The sequence below is a fragment of the Poecilia reticulata genome, linkage group LG22 (genome assembly GCF_000633615.1).
Source record: "Poecilia reticulata strain Guanapo linkage group LG22, Guppy_female_1.0+MT, whole genome shotgun sequence".
Taxonomy (NCBI): domain Eukaryota; kingdom Metazoa; phylum Chordata; class Actinopteri; order Cyprinodontiformes; family Poeciliidae; genus Poecilia; species Poecilia reticulata.
Window position 1 is genome coordinate 8835125 of NC_024352.1, and position 19322 is coordinate 8854446.

Sequence of the window (19322 nt, forward strand, 5' to 3'; positions counted from 1 at the left end):
ATTTGTAAACGTAGTTTTAGTTCCCATTAGCTTTTTAAGAGACAAAACTGCGGTATTTCAACAGAATCCACCAAAACATACTTACCAAACTTACCAAAACATGGTGTCATTTCCATTTAGAGCCAGCAGATGGCAGCAAATTACAAACAAACTACTTACATCCTCTCCATAGAGCTCGTGCGATACATTTTCTGTCGATATCAAAATAAATCACTCGGTTTTTTTTTTACTGTTAAATACAAGACTGTTACTAAACACGGTGAAACTGGAGAGTAACAGACAGACCTAGGATTCTCATAATGAGACATGTAAAAGTTATTTTAAACTAAAAATCGTTCCCATTGATTTTCTGCTTTGAAATATTTAATTAGGAAATCACTTGCATTATCTTACAAAAAATATGCTTTCGATTTCACTTGAACATTATGTTCCCCTTTCTGTGTGTCTATCACTTAACATCCCAATAAAAAGCAATTAATATTTTTTGACAAAACCTGAAAAAGCCCCAACACATGTCACCACTTTTGAAAGAAACTTTACACACCACATATTTGTACATTTGAATGACATATTTAGAGGAAACCTGAGGTGCCCAGAGGGAATTTTATTCACAAATTCAATACATCATACAGAAAAGCAGAAGCGTAAAATTCAGAAAATCTGAACCACAAGCAAACCACGTGTAATACCTTCACTTAATTCTAAATGAAATCGTAATCTGATCTGTTATAATCAAACGTGAACAAATAAACATTTCCAAGAAGCAAAACAAACAAACAAAAAGTTGCCTACATATCAGAACAACAGTAGCAAAATGAGATTTTTTTTTTACACAATAATAAGCAACTCATACACTCAAGCCAACATCAGATTATTCTTGTTGCTATGTTGCTGTTGGTAGAACATCAATTATTTTATTAAATAGTATTTTTTGGGAAAAAAAAGATTGAAAAAAAAACAACAAAAAAACAACAGAAGCTATTGTGTTATAGCCCACCATTTGCGGTGAAAAAAAACAAATGTGATCCGGTTTTGCTATCAAGCGCCCAGCATTTTTTTCACCATGTATCCGGGCATGTTGTAGAGGAAAAGGCCCAGGATGGCCAGCAGCAGGAGCGCCGTGACGATCTTGATGGTCAGCCACCTGTACTGGTCACACACCAGGTGCTTCGCTGCTTTGAGCGGGATAAGGAACCAGAGGAGGGCAACGTCTGGGCGGCTGTGGGAGCAGAGAGAGGCGAACGACAAATCTGAGCAAAGCCGTTTCTTCTGCGTAAAACACGTAGCGCAAAGACAAAAACGGAGGTGAGAAGAGCACATCTTTCATACTTGGGTTTCTCCAGAGGATCCGGCTCGTTGCGCCCGTCTCCAGCTGGGCTTTTCTCAGCTTCCTCCCCTGTGAGAAGGTGCAGCTCAGCTTCCACCTTACCCTAAAGACACAAGAAGTTTTCATTTTGCCAGGTCGGGTTACAGCGCAGAACTCCCAACAAGCATGGCAAACTTTCCAAGTCGAGCTTTCAAGAACCGAATCGGGATACGTCTGCAGCAACGAGTTTGAACTTGGCAACACTTGACGAAGCCTGCAGTGTCAGCCTGCTTTTCTTATTGTGTTTGCAATAGCTGTCCTTTTGTGACCTTCAGCTGTTTCAATACAAACCAAAGACTGATCAGTAAGATGCTGCAGCACAAGCGTTGTTGACCACAACAAAGCGAGTTTAACACCAACGTGGCTTTAGACGATCAAAAAAGACCTTCTCGCTCCAAACTCACCGCCTTGAGGCTTAATTGAAACTTCCTGCTGCCCAAAGCCAGACACTTTCTGAAAAAGCGTAACATTCAGACGGGATAAATGTTGAGTTATTTGGCCACAATAACAAGAAATAAGGTTGGATGAGTCAAAGTTAAGCTTTCAAACCAAGGAGCTACAACTGAAAAGATTTCTTGGATCTCACAAGTGAACTGAGTAAGCTAGCTGGTTGAAACTTCATCCCAAACACATCAGAACCTGTCTGGAATGGCCCAAACTTCAAAACCAATACTTACTTAAACTTGAAATCTGATTCATATCTGATGCTGACGTTTTCAGAAATGGCTTTCACTAAGGAGAACTCTTCTTGCCTGATCTGTGGCTGCCACCCACCGTCAGTTCAAACTCGTCGTCTTCTTCATTCCTGGCGACAAACGGCCACCAGCCTTTGATCCTCTTCTGCTTGAAGATGGAGACCAGCGGCATCTCCCCTTCGTTCGTCACCATTTCGATGGTGCACTGCTTGGCCGTCTTGGCGCCACGTGGGAAGCGGTTCAGGTCCAGCTCGATCGCACCTGTGGAGAACATTTAGCTTTTAATAATAAAAAAATTTTAATTTAGTTAATAATCAAATCGATTTTGTTTTAAAAAATACCCAGAAAATCGTCGGCAGAGAAGTGATCGGCGTCCCACACTTGGAGGTTAAGTCGAGGCGGGATCTTGTACTCGGTCTCATCCCAGGCAAACATGGACTCCTTCTTGGAGATGACTATCTTCTCCTCGGCCACCAGGTAGTCGAAAGGGTAGATGAAGCGCCAGTTGAAGTTCCCCTCCCCGGTGATGGAGTGGTAGTGGACGTCGGTGTCCTGCTTGTCCTCCTGCTGTCCCTTCAGCCATCTGCCGACGCAGATCAAAGGCAAACAGAAGAGAAAAAAAATGGAGATTCAATCCTTCACATGGAAGCATTTCTGCTTGTCTAGTTGTTGGCGAAAAAATAAATAAATCACCCTCGCACAAAGATGTCACTTGACTTCTCGCCCGTGAAGATGTCGTCGTCCTCTAAAACCACCTCGTCTGTGTTCCAGACGATGACCCTCAGTTCAAACCTGCACAAGAAAACGTCATTTAGACAAGAGCTTCGAAACGCATCAGGAGTTGCTTCGGACATTTCACGCCGGGCTCCTGAAATCTTTCGACCCGTACTTCTTTGGCTTCCGTGGTGAAATGTCCAAAGCGGGACCGGGCGCCGTCTTGTCCTTGGGGAACAGATCCACAAACATCTCGATTCTTCCCTGCGCACAGTTAGAGAGATAATCAGAGATAGCTCTCAGCGGCAGGAAGTCGACGTTGCGACGTTTTACCGCCGTACTTGTTCGATTCCCGGTTTGTCCGGATGGAGCAGCGGTCTGGTTTCCACGTGCTCTGGGACCAATTTGCAGCCGGCTTTGGGAATCTTGTCCCAATGCCTCAGCACAGTCAGAGCAAGGTGCTCGTCCGTCTGCTTCTTTAAGCCTGGCAAACATCGTCACTCGTTCACACTTTGCAAAAGCATATCTGCCTCTTACGCTTCTCATGTTTCAGTGGGATTTTATCTGACGGACCAAAATAAAGAGGCACATGTCTGTGGATTTGGAGGGAAAAGATGCGCTGTTGTCTGCAACAATAGCCTGAACTCAGGCAAGAGCATCTGTGAACAGCAATAGTTTTAAGATTCTCAATCTATTCAGGTCTGGACTTTGACTGGGCCATTGTAACTCTCTGAATTTGATTTATGCCACTGAAATGTTTTAAACCAGTGAAGATGTCGTCATCCATCATGTTGGAATGTTAAAATGCATCTCAACAGGATGCTGCTGCCACCGCCGTGGTTCTCTGTAGGGAAAATTTTCAGTCACACAAAACGCTTTACATTCATTTAGCTTAATTGAAGGAGATTGGATATAAATACATGCCAGACCTTTCATTTTAATTACTACTTTGTGTTGGTCCATCAGCTAAAATCCCAGTAAAGTTTGAAAAAATATAGAAATTGACTATCTTTTAAAGGATTTTTGCAAGTCCATTGCAAATCTTTTTAACATCAGATCAATGAAACGGTAGAAAGCAGAGATACCGTTTTCATCCTCGATCTCAGTCGGCGCCATGAAGACCCGGTTCTCCACCTTCACCCGTCCTCCGGGGCCGTAGTGTGGGCCGTCCAGCTTGCCTTCCTTACACAGCTTAGCCAGGACGTGTGTGGGTTTCATGGGGTCTCGCCACACGTTGTAACCATGGCTGTACAGTAAACACGTTAAAGTGTGTTTATATGTAAAACTGTCTGTACCCTCGATTATTTATTGTTTTAAAGTACATTTATTTTGTTTTTGTGGGCTTTCGATTCTTACATGGCGTAGCTGCATGAAATCCCACACGTGGCTCTGTGTTTGCTGTAGAAGCGATTCTCCAGGTCGACCTTCGTTTCTCCAATCAGATCATCGGTTCCCACAAGGTCCCAGTCATAGATCGACACCGTCAGGGTGGAATCCATGGGGAACGTGGCCTCCACGTCGAAGGATCTGCGACCACGAGGAAAACGCTTGTGTTCAGTAAGACGCTATTGTTTGGACTCTGTTCAGAAACCCAGCCGGTTTCCCGTCACTTACTTGCCGAACAAAGGGTTCAGCTGTTTGGAAATATAGTTCTCCTTGTCTTTGATCTCTGTTTTCCCCAGCTTGATCGCGATGTAGGGGTCAGCTTTCCCGTTTATGTCCGCTGGATGCAGATCTGTCGCCTATAAAGACACAGAAGCGTCACGACGCAAGAAAAATAAAATCCTTGTAAATAAGACTGTTTTCCCTGACAGAGTAATCACATCGTTATACGTTCAGAGCGCATAAGCTCACCCTGACGACATAAATGCGGACCAGGACGTTAACGGGGTCGTTGTTGGGGATGTTCTGGAACATTCCTAAGTTGGAGTCGAAGCTCATGTCTCTGGGCAAATCATCCGACACTTTGTACATGCACAGCGAACCCTAACAAGGAGCGGGGAAAGGAGAAGGAGTGGACGTAGCAAAAACATAAACACTTGTAAGGCGCATGGAGCGCTCCTCACTTTGAACTTTCCAACAATCCTGTCCTCGTCCGTCACATTTTGGTCGTCGTCGTCGCCGCCCTTCCCTCTGAACAGGTAAAAGGTGTGGAGCCAGTCCTCAAAGTTGTCAAATTCACTTTCCAGTTCCTTTGGATACACCTTAGTTTGGGAGTAGGAAACACAGCGTTTATCTCTAACCTCGCACGGATTACACATCCATCTGGATGACGCTAAAAAATGACACCACGATTATTCATCCTCCACCTTCAGCTCATCCAACTTTGGCTTTTTCTTTTCAAACGGATCCACGACTGCCCTTTTCTTGTCCTTCTTTCCTTTTCCTCTCTTGGGGGCTTTCACTGGAGCGTCGTCACCTGTGATGTCAGAAAACCGTGCAGAGAGAAAGACAGATTCTAAAATTTACCACCCTCACCCCATACAATGAAATATGTCATCGGATTAGACATCTCTGACATAAAAACTCTGACTGAGAATTAAAACCATTGCACTGTAGATAATCTACATAATTGCTGAACTTTTAAGAGTTGAATGTCAGAATCTTGAGATGTAAGATTTTTTTTCTTTTTACCTCCACCATCAGCGATGTCCATGTCTTCCTTTTCTTCTGAATCTGAGAGAGCTGCCTCCTGAGCCCTGAGAGCCTAAAACAGTTAGAAAGTATTTCTCTAAAAATAAATACACGACACTTCACAGGATACATTTATGTCTTTATAGGAGATAAGTTTTAAAAGTAGCTTAGCGCAAAAGAGCAAAACCGTTCCTTACCTCAGTTAAAGTTTCAATTGAGGCAAAATATTTGGACCACCAGTCCAACATGCTCTCATCAAGTTCCTCCTCTTCAGGTTCGTCCCCCTTCTTCCTCTTCTTCTTCTTACCTTTCTCGTCTTTGTCGTCATCCTTTTTTTACATTTAGTCCACATAATGGATATTGTCAGGTTTTGCAAGGACAACACAAACCGTCATTAAAAGTAATCGCTTGTGCTATGCTCACCTCAACTTTGATCACAGCTTCAGAGCCCTGGGGGGAGAACACCAAGTTTAACATGTGTATCAATCAACCAATCAATCAATCAGGTTTATTTGTATGGTACATTTCAGCAACATGGCAGTTCGAATGAAATAGAAGGAGCTTTTAACCTGGTTTAAGTCTTTCGAATTAAGGTGTCAGAGTTTAAACTTACAGAGTCCAGTTTGACCACGGTGTCCATCTTCTTGAAAGCAGGCTCTGTTTCCATGCTCACCACGATAATTTCCTCTGAAAGACAAACGGCGTAAACTGAAACCAGATGGCGTATGTAGATATTGGTACAACAAACACACAGTAGTAGAAAGAACAATGTAGCTAGCTCAAAAATATACTCTGTACATCTTAACAGCTGATTCACATGAACCTATAGGTTTGTGGTTGTGATGTGATAAAATGTGTCAAAACAAAAGTTAAAGGGCTGTGAATGCTTTTCACTGTGTGAGCCCTGCGTATAGGTTATACCCGTAGTGGACCAGTTGTTGGCCTGCTTGTCTGATCCCCTGTAGATGAACTTGCGCAGGCTGGCGACGGCGTTGGAGCCGACCAAAGTGTAGCGGCCAAACGCTCTGCAGTCCACCACGCGGATGTTCAGCGGAGGGTGAAGCAGCTCGTTCTCTGGCAAATCCTAACGCACACATTAAAAGACTCTCTGACTTGGTAAACCTAACGGAGCGGCAGTCACATGCCGGGTCTTTAAGTGTTTATTGTTATCGTTACTCGGCCAAGGAAGCGTTTAGGAAATGACACGGTACCACTTCGAACCACTTGACCAGAGTGCTGAAGTTGGGGTTCTTTTTGTAGTTGGGGATGAGGGCCGACTGAATGCCCTTCCCTGCGCACTCAATGTCCACACGAGGCCGATCCACCTGGGCCAGGTTCACCCTCTTCAAGTCCCTCAAGCCCCAGAACAAAACCTTCAAAGAAGCAAAAATGTAGGTGTTGTCAAACTTTCTGCAAAACGGACCAACAATCACTGAGGTTTTCTGAGTAAATCTGAAGCTCAGACCTCAATCCTGTACTTGCTGAGCACTGGCCTAATCCCCAGAGGCACAGGCAGGATGGGGCCGCGGTCCATATCCGTAGGGCCGTCTATGGGAGGAAGGTCCGCTTTTCCATTGGGGCCAATCTGAGAGAAGACAGCAGCGTGAAGCCACAGCAAGGCTTACGAGTGGGAAGCCTTGTTTAGTGAGAGAACTGCCTTCAATTAACCTGGAGAAGCTCAAAGGCTGCCAGCATCTCTCCAGCGGCTCCGTTCCCGCGGTAGATCTGATAATACTCCAGCTGGGGAGGGAAACGTGGCGGCCCATAGTGCTCATCCGCCATCTTGACCAAAGGCTTAGCAAACGTCCTGCCCATGAAGTCAGCTTTACCCTGAGATCATAAAGTAGACAGTTATACATCAAATCTGCACTGGATGTTTTAGTTAATATGTATTAGTGTTGGCATTACTCTGTTTTTTATTAAAAAATAAGCTAAAAAGTGTCAATATTCATGTTTTTGATTAACAAAGAAACATGGCTTGAGGTGCACATGTTTCAAGATTTAAAATCTCTACAGATACAAGGAAAGGAAAAAATAATAACATCAAGATCCCCTAAAAAATAACCAGTAAACTGCAAAATAGATGCATCTATGTTATGCCAAAGAACAGTTAAATAACCTCCTGATGCCTCTGAGAGCTGCGGAACTTAAATCTTTCTTGCAGTTAGTGGTTATAAAGAGTCAAATACTTTGACGGCCACATACAAAAGCACAAAATGTCACTGAAAGGAATGCAACAGGGATAGGACGCTAGTGCAGGGTCCATCTGTTTGTCCTTGTGGACCTATCTTATTCCTCTTGCATGCCTTTGAACAAAATCTACTCTGCACACTTTAAAATCCTGCTACCGTACATCAAGGCAATCCACACTCTACTTATCCACAGGGTCATCCAAAACATTGGTGTAATTGTCAGGAGCAGATATAAAATTGTCAGTCAGAAAACATTTCTTCAGATTAGAATCATGTTAAGTTAAGCAAACAAAAGACTGTATTTGTAAAAGGCATATTGTTGGATTATAAATAAGGATGTCCAGTTTAAAGGGTTTTTAAATGGTCAGCCACATCTGTGTGGATAATTATAACAAACATGACTTATTTTCCTGAGCAGGGCTTGAAAAACTGTTATTTTTTCAATTTAATGCCTAAGGGTTTTAACAAAAGAAATCCTGAGCAAATTTACTTCTTAAAAAAACATTTGCAGTGTAAGACATGGGATACATTGGTTTGTCGTGTGACTTGATTCGTGAGTTGTTCTTGTTTGCCCAGATAGCTTTTTGTGTGACACAGAGAGCTATACTCTCAAGTCGCTAACTTTTAGCAAATTACTAAATTTGTGAATGAAGAAAACAGCTTTCTTTAAAGTTTTGTCAAAACAAATTTAACTGGAACGGCTGTGAAATATGTTGCAAGCCATATCATCAACAAGTAACACCAAAACAGAGAAGAAGAATGCTAGCGTTAGCCTAGCGCTTCAGCAAATTGGTTCGCAACAAAATATTGTAAGCACGATCATGACTCGAGTTCATGAGATTATTACTGAAAGTTGCTCCATATATCGAGTTACAAAGTTGTTCAGGTTTTAATTATGTGTCGAATTTTACGATCGTCTTGCTAAAACTCTGGTTGGGATAACCAGGTAGTGTCGAAGAAACAAAAGTGACCACATCATCTGTAATGCTGATAAATGTTAAAGCATTTTAACAATTTTAAAGCTACGCTGGATTTTAAGAGTCTATGGAGGATTAAACCAGGACTCAGATTCAGTAAAAGACTAAATTGCCACTGGGAAGAAAAACAGTGCAGATCAGGACATCCCTAATTATAATTTGGATTAAAAAAATTCACATAAAACAGTTGCTGTGTCATTTGTTCTATTGAAAGGAAGCACATTTTCTCCCATGAATAAAAATGGAGAGCTTGTGACATCTCTGTGTGCAAACTTTTCCTCACCACTGTGTCCTGGTCATAAAGTTCAATGACAATAATGGGTGGATCGTCCCTCAGCTCATAGGCCTCTCCAAACAACTCCACGTTCTCAAACACCAGCAGCTGGTCCCATGTGGGGCAGAGGGTCTCAGCCAGCACCTGCAAGAAAGCAGAGCATTTGTTCCCACCCGATTTTTTTTATTATACCTTCATTTTTTTTTTTTAAATGGGTGGATGAACTCACTTCTGTGACTTGGCTTTGGGTTGAGAAGAAAACTCTTGCGAAGGGATCAGACAGACCTGTGCTGTCAGCAGCAAACAGGCTGCGGGCCTGGTACATGTGGACCCTCAGCTGGAAGATTTGCTTCACTGCAGTGAAAACATTCAGTCTCTCATTTGCAATGTGATTTGAAGACGCTTAAATACTATATGTGCTTTCTTAGACATCTGTTACCAGTATCAGTAATCAATATAATCTCCTTAGTGCTGCGAAAAGTGCCACGATTTTCAATAATCAAGTAGAGCTACGTAATACGGTCTGAGGCTTACCAGATGCTTTCTAAATAATCTAATTTACTCTCTACGAACCATCATAGTCTCTACGTGCCTTAAACATTTCAGAAACAGACGCCTTTAACCCCCCTAACGCCACCATACACTACAACCCAACTCTAGAAATTTCTGACTATGTTTCGCAAATAAAAATGATGCGTAGTTTTTTAAAAATATATGGTTGATCTGAAAAAGTATCCGGTAAGTAGATACCTTGTTCCAGTAAGTAACTACTGGGTCTTGGGGAAAATAATCAGTAAAATGAGTGGCAAGTTCTGGAAAAGTAAATGTTTGATTTTCAGAAAAGATATAGGAAAGCACCTGTTGAAAAGTTCCAGAAAGTACGCTGTAAGTTCTAGGAAATACCTTGTAGATCACTTGAAAGTTTCAGAAAGCTACCCTGTCAGCTTCAGAAAGTGTTTTGCAGTAAAATTCAAAAGTATTATTCAAAAGGAAGCGTGTTTGATAATATATTGCTCCAGTTGTTGGTCTTACTCATGTAGGTAAGGCTGATGGGTGGTGAGCAAGGCATGCCGGGCCCCTTGGACAGCTTGTTTTCCTCAAACCCGTTGGGCAGGCCGCTCAGGTAGTCTTTGCGCTGCCTGCTCAGACCCAGCCACAGATAAATCTCCAATTTGGACTGAACCGTCCAACCAGCAGGTCCGAAACCTTTTTTACCAGGGATCTTAAGTAGAGAAAACATTGTTCAAGGGTTTATTAGTCTTCAGAACGCTATAAGCAAATAAAAAAAAAAACACAACATAAAATGAAAAATAACAAGAACATAACTGTAAGTGGATTGGTTTTCTTTTTACATTTTAACTCACCCTGAGGAAAATAGTTTTGACCTTGCCACAATCTTTCCCTCTTTCCTCGTCTACACCTGAGAACAGGATGTCTTTGGAAGGAACCCGGGCGTAAGCGATGCGCTTCCCGTTGCTTATCATCCAGATGAAAACATCAGGAACGCTGTGCTGGGGCTGTGAAGGAACATTATATGGTCTTGCAAAGTTACGAATTTATTATTAATTGACTCATTTGGAGAAAGTCTTTACCTCATCGGCGAGGAAGCGAAGCTTTGTGTGGAAGTTTTGAGCCAGCTTGAGTTTATCCCTGACTGTGCTCTTCTTCACTTGTGTCCTCATCGTCTTCGCTTGTTGACCAATGGCCTCCTAAAAACAGAGACAGTTTAGTGAAACAACGCAATCATGTTCAGCAAACAGCAGGAAAGTGCGGTTTGGGGAGTCGGAGGACTCACCACTTCTGACAAGCAAAGCTTCAGTCTCTCTCTGTCCAGTTTGGTTCTGCCAGACTGATTGTGGTCCTTGTTTGCCAGAGCAATAAATTGACTGAAAGAACACGAGCTTGCTGAGTGTGAGCATCTGAATTTGTCAAATCAGACGGGTTTATTTGGTTCAGTTTTAGTTTTGGAGGCACACAGACCTGCATCCTTGGCTGAGTTCCTCCAGAACGCCTCTCAGCCTTCGTTCAGGATAGGTCTTCTCTGTTTTGATGATCTCCTGCACGTCATTCAGTCCATCCTCCTGCAAACCCCCGCACCCCCAAAAAACACATTTAGACATCAGACTCAATGGTATTGGCAACAATAATTTGCCATCACGGTAGCCATCCACCTACCAGTTTGTTCGCAATGTTGTCGATGATGTTGGAGTTGTACAGCCGTCTTCTCTGGTCCTGCCACCAACTTTTGATGTAAATGCATGGCTTCCTCTCAAAATAGGGCAGATGGAAATAGTTCCTGTGGATTAAAGCAAGAGCCACGGTGAATTGTTCCTCCAAAGTTGCCGTTTCAAGACGGATTCACAAAATGCATTAATAGATACGTACAAAATGAACTTTTTTCACGTTTTCCACACAGAACCAGAAAACATCAACATATTTCATTTGGATTTTCCATGGTAGGCATCATGAAGTAGCATGTACATGTGAAGTGTACATGCTACACTTCACATGTAGCAGATGTAAGGTAATAGATGATTGGTTTTACTAATAAAAATGTGAAAAGTTAGGTCTCTCTTTAAGTTCAGGTCTCTTTACTGAGATGAGATCAGATCTGATGCTAATTGCCTTCGGAAGTCGTCTAATTAGTAAGCAGAGTCCACCTGTGTGTAATTTAACCGCAGCATAAATACATGCGGTCCGTGACGGCCTCCGAGGTTTGCTGGAGAACATTAGTGAACAACGGCATCAGCAACTATCAGAACCAGTTAATGAAAGAGAGGTGAGGATAAAGGCATCATTAAAAGAAGAAGTCCCGTTTGCTGCTGCTCTGATTAGATGAAACTAAACCTGAACTCACGGCTGGCATTTTTATACCACTTTTTGTGCGGCATATAAATAATATCACTGCAAAAGCAAAAGAAGTGGAAGTTGCTTCGAGTTGATGGATGATTTATTTGGTCACACTTTGTTTGAAGTGAGACTGTCATAAGCATGACATAACAGGAGTCTTTATGAATGCTTATAAGTGTTGTCATGAAGTGTCTTTCGGAAAATAATGACACTTTTAACGCAAAGTTGATACTTTTAATTGACTTTTAAGGCAAGTTATATTACAACCTTGCATTAAAAGTGTCATTTTGTCCTGAATGACACTTCGAGACAACAGTCAGAAACATTCACGAGGCTGTGCTTCATGTTCATCGTTTCACTGTTTGACTGCTTGAGAGTATCGGCTCTGACCGGTCAGTGATGACGGGTTTCATGGGTGGAGTGGTGGACACTGAAGTCAGGTCTCCGTCGTCGTCCATCTCCTCCTCGCTGGAGTTGTGTATCAGCTCGGTTTCCTCTTCAGCACCGTCGCCGCCGCCCTTCTTCCCCTTCGTTTTGGGTTGGATGACGCCGTCATTCTCGTTTCCGTAGTAACCTGGAAAGAGCAGCTCTCTGAATATTAACTTTGTCCCTTTCACGTCTTACCCCATTCCGTCTGCCGTGACAGACGTATGGGTGGGGTGGCACGGACTTAGAATTTTAACACAATATTTTGTAATGACGTAAAGGTGGTTGAAACAAAGTATTTATTGCTTATTTTTTTTGTAACTGTATGGCTATGCATGGCGTTCACAGTGCCACCACACAAACACTGGCCTTGAAAATCATTCCTGTTTGAAATTGTCTTCTTAAAGACATGACTTACTTAAAAGAAAAAGTTATTTATAACACTAACCTGGACACAATAACTGTATTTAATCATAAGAAATATTATAAGTTAAACGATAAAACGATTGGATAAAGACGCAGCTGACGTACCTATTGTGACCTCAAAGCTGATTGGCTTGTCGCCGATCTTTCTGTCAATCATTGTGGCTTCCAGGAAAGACCCAAAAAGGAAGAAATCCTCCACCTTCCCAGTAGCAGTCTGGGGTAAAATCAAATAAAAAATAAAAAATAAAAAAACACAACCATAAGCGTTTAAACACGAGTAGACTCATCGATGCAAACAGCTATTATTTATTCATGCAACGGGCTAAATTAGAGCTATCAATAATTCACATTAATCGCAGCGAAACGACCTGTCAGCGGCAGAAACAATATGCGCCGCTTGCATGGCTGCCCGTCCGGAGCAGAGACCCACCTCCGAGATGTTGGGCACTCCCTCCACCTGGACCTCGGTGGAGCTGGTGATGTCAGGCGAGGACGGGTCCAGGATCTCCACGCCCAGGCTGATGAGAAGTCGGGCCCTGAAAGACACGCCTTCTCCGAGCCCCTCGTTCAGCTCCTGGTACTCGTCCATCAGGGTGTAGGTGCGGGTGGAGCCGTACATGTTCACCCAGGCGGGCCCCATCGTGGGGAGGAAGCCTGGGAAGCAGTGTGCAGAAGAAGAGCGGAGGGTGATTTGGAAAAGAATTGGAAACGATTGAAGAAAACGATCAATCAATTGTTTTAAAATAGTTCTTAACTGGTTGCACAGGAAAAGCAAATCCTCTGCGTTATCTAGATATTATATTATCTAAATATTGCGACATCAGATAACAATACTACTTATGTATATTTCAAATAACAACTTTGTATTTGGAGAAAATTACAATTGATCACCTAAAAAAAATGTACAACATTTTTTTCCTACCTTATTTTTAGGCCTCAAGAAAATCAAAACATTAAAAAAAAAATCCTGACACAAAGGATCATAATTCATGCATGAAAGGGTTAAAAAAAAAAGTCTGACAATAGATAACCTGCATAGACGGACTGATTTCAACGATATGCTTGACAGAAGAGAAGCTTTTACGAATTGCTAACTATTTCAAACTTTCAATAATCACAGGGAAAATAATTCAGTCCAGGATTGTTTGGTCAATCTACGTAATACGTTTGTCCTACTTCTCTAAATCTAAAGAGGTCTTAGAAACGATTGAAAACTGTTATTTTTCTGTTCGTTTGCAAATAGAGGAGAGAGTTTCTAAAGCTCTGTTTGGTGCAAATTATTCACTTGAAGTCCGACTGGACCAAATACGTAACGGTTTGAACTAGAGGAGGTCAAACACATTCCAGATTTCTTTAAAAAAAATCTGAAGTTGCCAAATTAGACACAAACTACAAAGCTATCAGTCAGCATTATTGTCGTACTGGATGTACGTCACATGGGGGCAGCAATACCACTGACATTACATGCAAATAAGCAACAGAAAACTCTATCAGGGAGCAAATGATGGAGCTTTTAGTGTGTGTGTGTGTGTGAGTGTGAGTTGTTGCTCCCCTCAGGCTGTGCTGCCCTGGGCAGAAAGCCACGTCGTCCATATCAAATAAAACCTCCTACTTTGTTTGCACACGCTGTTGTTTTTTCTTGTGATAAATGATCACCTTTGTCCCCATCATTGGAAATCTTCTTCAGATCTAAGAAGTGTGTTCCCATGGCCACATCGTTCACTTTATCCGAGTCCCGGATCTGGATCTTCATGCGCTTGCAGAGGGGAGGAAACATCTCCGTGAAAACAATCTGCTCATTCCAGATGGGCTCATAGCAGCTCTTCTGTACCGACGTCTTGCCCTGTGGTCACAAATTGAACGCGCTCACGTTCTGAGTCCTGCTAACGCACGACAAATATAAAAGGCGGCCGTTATTCGAGCTGACCTTCTGCCCCGCAAAGAGCACTTGGACGTAGGGATCGACCAGGTCTTTATTTTCTCCTATAAACGCCTTTTTGACGTTGGCCATGATGCTGGTGTTCATTCTGGGGAGTCCCTCTGCTCTGTAGATCTTCAGGTAGTAACGAGCCCACTGTCGCTCTGCAGGAACGCCCTCAGGTAGCAGCAGATTCCTGATGCAGGCAGGCAGAATTTACTTCTCGCTAACTTTTAAAAAAAGGAGAACTTTCGTGGGTTAAATGGCGGATGTCGCGGGTTTTATTACCCCTCTATGTCGTCGTCTTCGGACTCATTGGCCTTGTGTGGAGTTTTAATGGTGTCTCCTTTAGCCACAACGGCGATGTCACATTTAACGTAGCCTTTGCAGCCTGCTGTGATGTCGTCAGGGTCGGACAACAAGGCCCATTTGTGGTAAAACTGATGTTCTGTGGGGCAAAAACACAAATGTCACATTCGTTTTGGATTTCTGATGATGATGTGTTTGTTCTTTATTCACTTTAAAATGAGGATGCAGTAATAAATAGTCATAATAAATTAACTGTACAAACAAGAATCGGGTGCAAAAGTTCAGATTTATTGTTGATTTTCTTGAATTTAACAATTAAATTTACATAAATTCACAAATAAATACATAAATGCATATTTGGTCATCAAGGTGCTGGCATTATTCCAGCTGGTCACTTGACCAGTCCTCTGCAAAATTTATGGTTTTGCAGAGGAGTGCATAATTTTGGTTTTGCAGCTTTAGTGCATAATTCATAAGTTTTTAAGTAAGTTCAAATTGAGGCCAATGCAGAAGCTCAATGTTGGCCTGGTTTATCTGTTTCTAAACCTAGTTTAGTGTTTACTGGGATCAATATCCTACTGAAACACCCCACTGTTTCCAAGTTTTAGCCATCTGACCCAAGCTGTTAGCCACAGATGAGGTGAAAATTGGTTCAAACATCCAAAAACCTTCATGCCTCCAGTCTGTAACGAGCTAGAAGGTAGTGGAACATCACTATCACTGTCCAAAAGTGAAGATAGTGAAATCTGTTGGCTACAACGACTAAAAGAACGTCTGAAGACGTCACACTTTGCAAAACGGCTAACTGCTAAGCATCATGTTGTACCACCATCGTATCGTGGGATTGTGATGATGTCAGTAACACTTTGTGCTGCAGATATAGAGGACTTCCTAATGGCTGACGGTCGGAAAGGAGGACGATGATCACAAACGCACATCAAAACTGGTATTACAACGGATGACATTGAGCTTCTAAAGTAGGACAGACTTCAAGCCATTTGTGGAGGCATAGAGACTTTAATTTAATTATTTTTTTTTAAGTATTTTACGTAAATCAGCTTTATCTGATAAGAGGAATAAAGCATCTAGTTGCAGTCATGCCATAAACATTATTGAAGACTATTGATTCTTTGTAACTTGACGATGCGGATTTATCCAAATATTGAATGTATAATTTCTATGTTGTGTGGATAAGAGGTCATCTACACTCGATATGGAATTGATATATCAATAATATTTATTGACGTTAGAAAATTATTCCACCACAGACAAAGATAGTTCAAATAAATCTCTAAACATATTAAGGCATCCATGCAGACAGAGGGCTTGATCTGGAGTTAAACTACCAAAGACGTTGTTTTCTGACCTGGCTGGAAGTAGACTGTGCCAACATCCATTTTAAAAGACCCAACCAGCGTTCCACTTCGCAGAAGATTTTTGGAGTGGATCACCTACAAGTAAGTTAAAAAAAACACACAATTAAAAAATAAATTTAAAAAAGCCCCCATGTCACAGAAGAAATTCCTGTCAGTCGGCTCAGAGGAACTAATAACTTACGGACACTTTCAGGATTTTGTCGAACATGACATCTGGTGGGATGTGGAAGTCAAACACAAAGTACTGGAAGAGACGACAGTTTGAGGTGAAGTCTCGTTGTAAGTCAACCTTGAATTTCAGAGAGTTTCCTGACGCCGCGTCATCGTGACCGACTCACTTCGTTGTAGTAAGGGCAGTTGGTCGACTCCTTCATGGAGGTGTACTTTTTCTCTTCTCCGATCTCCACACAGACCATGGGGTCCATGTTCAGGCCGACCAGCTGCCTGGCTTCAATCACCGTCACACTGACCTGAAAGTGCACCATCCATCAGTTTACATTTGTAAATCACGCAAATCGCAACAACCCGTGAACTGTCCTACTTCGTCCCATTAAAATTACAAAAATGTGATACTTTATTTAACTTTTATGTGACAGCATACAGGGGACAATTGAGCTTAGCGAGTTGATGTAAAAAAACTTACAATAAGCTGTGCATGCCACACTTTTCAGATTTTGAAAACCGTGTATATGTTTCCTTCAACCTCCCAGGTATGATCTACTTCATGAGTATTGTGTAAAATACTCATAACAGACACTGAAGTTTGTGGTTGCAATATCAGAAAATGCGAAAAAGGCTTTGTAGGTGCAAATACTTTTCCAAGTATTTATTAACCTACCTGGTAATCCATGGGTCGTCCAGAGCTGGGCTCCATCTTGATGTCCGGCTTCGATCTGAGGAGTTACGCATGATTAATAAACCCAAATAAAAATAAAAATAAAAACCAGACAGTTAGAATAAGGCCTGCCTTTTATTCGAAACATTGGTGGTGACGGCTGTGACGGAGGCCAAAGAGATGGTGTCGGGATCCGGACCTCCCATTAACATCCCATTACGATCCATGTTCTCTGTCTCCAAAATGGCTGGCTCATCTAGGCATCACACAAAAGACACATCTAAAGAAAAATCCTAAAAGAAAGAAAGAATTGCTATTTTTCTTGCAACATTGTGTTTTGTAGAAAAAAAAAAAGATACTCTCAAATTCATCCTGCCATGTTTTGCATAGATTAAGAACATCATAAGACATGAAAACATTTAAAAGCAAAAATCATAAGCAAAATACTTTTTAGAACAAAAGTAATTTTCTAGATTTGCTTTTCAAATAGACCAATCTTGGATAAGAACATCTGCACCGCATTGTTTGTGACAAAACGTTTGACGTATTGCAGAAACTGTGTAACATTAAACTGGACTTTCTGGCCTCGTTGACACGAATCCAACGATCCGGCTAAGGTGATACCTCCGCCTTTGTCCTCCTTTTGTCCGCGGTGCTTACTGCGCTTCATGGTTCAAAGGTTTCCTCTGAGCGCTCTGCGACACAAAAAATAATCACATTAACAACTTTAGACATTAAAACACAGACAAATGGGACAAACATAGCAACAGAGTCGGCCCAAGTTTGGTTTTCGGTCAGGTTTGTTACACGAAGTCCTTTTGCTCGATTTTGCACGTCAGTCACTTTGCATTTATTGCTGCACAAAAAAAATCACTTTTAGGATCTGTTCAGTTTTCCATAGAGATGCTATGAAGCTTTCCTGAACTGACAAACACGCTTAAAAAACTTTTGGGGGGTTTTAAAACTGGTTTCTCAGCAATCGACAGAACAGCAGCGATTAATAAGTTGGCTCTAAATTACGACTGCTGTTAGCACAACTTCAGAACAAATCGACCTCAAAATCCACTTATACCTGGAACCACTTCTGCTTATCTTATGTTCAAGTTGATTTATCTTCTATTCCTGTTGTTAGGCGAGCTTAACTCTTTGCTTTATTCTGTCTCAACAGCAAATCACCAGATCTAAGAAAACTTTAAATGAACAAAAACACAAAGAACACCTTAAGTTTTGTATTTTTTTTAAACCTAAAATCAACGATAGAGAGTATTGTAGCATAGTTTATCTGCTGTTATTTTGAGTGAAACGTAGCCTTCGGATGGGCCTTTTAATTATTTAAATCATCTGACCCTAATACTTCAACTGGAGGGGATACATTTCACATGCATTGTGAAAATAATACCATTAGTCTCGTTATTCTGCAGAAATTAATCAACAAAGTGCTCCGTCGACACGGCCGGTTTAAAGTGGCTGCCTTATTTTATGAGACAGTTTGGGATTACTAATTATAATATTGGCACGTTTCTTTGATTATTTTTGACTGAAAAGTTAGCAAAAAACAACAACAACAACAAAAAAAAAAACAGAGGAACAAAATCTTACATTACCAAAAAATTTACATGCCTGGCATGATCCGATAGCGTGTAATTACATATAAATATGATGGAAAATCAAAAACCACTGTTTGACCTTCAAAAAAATTTTCAAAAATAAGATCAGCTGACATGAAAAAAAAAATCCTTCTCAAAGAAAGTCATTCACATGCACTCCAAAACACCGAGGCCTGAACGCCACAGTTTGATCTCTGCTCAGACGATACGTACCATATACGATGAGTTATGCTCAGTTCTCTCCTCCACGTATCTCCCAGAGATTTCCTTTAGAGGTAAAACAAGAAAAGAAAAAAACAGCCCAGAACTCAGAGGTTTCGGTTTTGATTAAAATCAAAGAGATGCTACACGGGCATTTTAGGCCTTTTAGAGAGACCCCAGAAGAAAAGCCACAAAGTTAAGTTGTGCACAGAAAGGAAATGTGTTTGTTCATGTCTGAGGTCTGGCAGGAGTGAAGCGATACGCCGATGAATAGTGCATGAGCCTCGAACCCGAGACTGGTAACTATAACTAGCCGCCGCTGAGAGACGTCATCTTCCAATCCGCAGGTTTTACGACGCTGCAGAGCAAAGAGAGAGGATTTTTAACAGGCCCAGCCACCGATCTGGTATCTAAAAGTACATTTTTTTTATTTGCTTTATGTTGATCCACAACATATCAGAAAATACAACTGCTTAAACCAAAACACACATTTTACTGTAATCTTGACACTGCTGGGCCTTC

The 19322-nt window shown here is 41.7% G+C and overlaps 1 protein-coding gene across 2 annotated transcripts; it reads right to left on the reverse strand.

Moving 5' to 3' along the window:
• Window positions 1–584: 584 nt before the first annotated feature.
• On the reverse strand, window positions 585–19118 carry LOC103458372 (otoferlin). Of its 2 annotated transcripts, none has more exons than XM_017302426.1 (42): window positions 18813–19118; window positions 17617–17687; window positions 17125–17248; window positions 16996–17050; window positions 16496–16627; window positions 16339–16401; window positions 16148–16232; window positions 14761–14920; window positions 14482–14668; window positions 14211–14397; window positions 12985–13208; window positions 12660–12768; window positions 12093–12276; window positions 11028–11148; window positions 10833–10933; window positions 10648–10738; window positions 10445–10561; window positions 10217–10369; window positions 9885–10074; window positions 9082–9206; window positions 8865–8996; window positions 7078–7239; window positions 6875–6994; window positions 6621–6782; window positions 6331–6493; window positions 6023–6096; window positions 5833–5859; window positions 5607–5738; window positions 5410–5482; window positions 5085–5194; window positions 4842–4979; window positions 4630–4761; window positions 4390–4517; window positions 4132–4302; window positions 3861–4021; window positions 3117–3259; window positions 2951–3039; window positions 2755–2853; window positions 2403–2644; window positions 2141–2322; window positions 1330–1430; window positions 585–1219 (listed from the first exon to the last, which is right to left on the reverse strand). In XM_017302426.1, the coding sequence occupies exons 2-42, from the start codon at window positions 17660–17662 to the stop codon at window positions 1039–1041; spliced, it is 5376 nt and encodes a 1791-aa protein (XP_017157915.1). In that variant the 5' UTR covers window positions 17663–17687; window positions 18813–19118; the 3' UTR covers window positions 585–1038. The 2 variants fall into 2 exon arrangements, with proteins under 2 accessions (XP_017157915.1, XP_008397330.1); XM_008399108.2 differs by having other exon boundaries at window positions 8862–8996.
• Window positions 19119–19322: the final 204 nt, after the last annotated feature.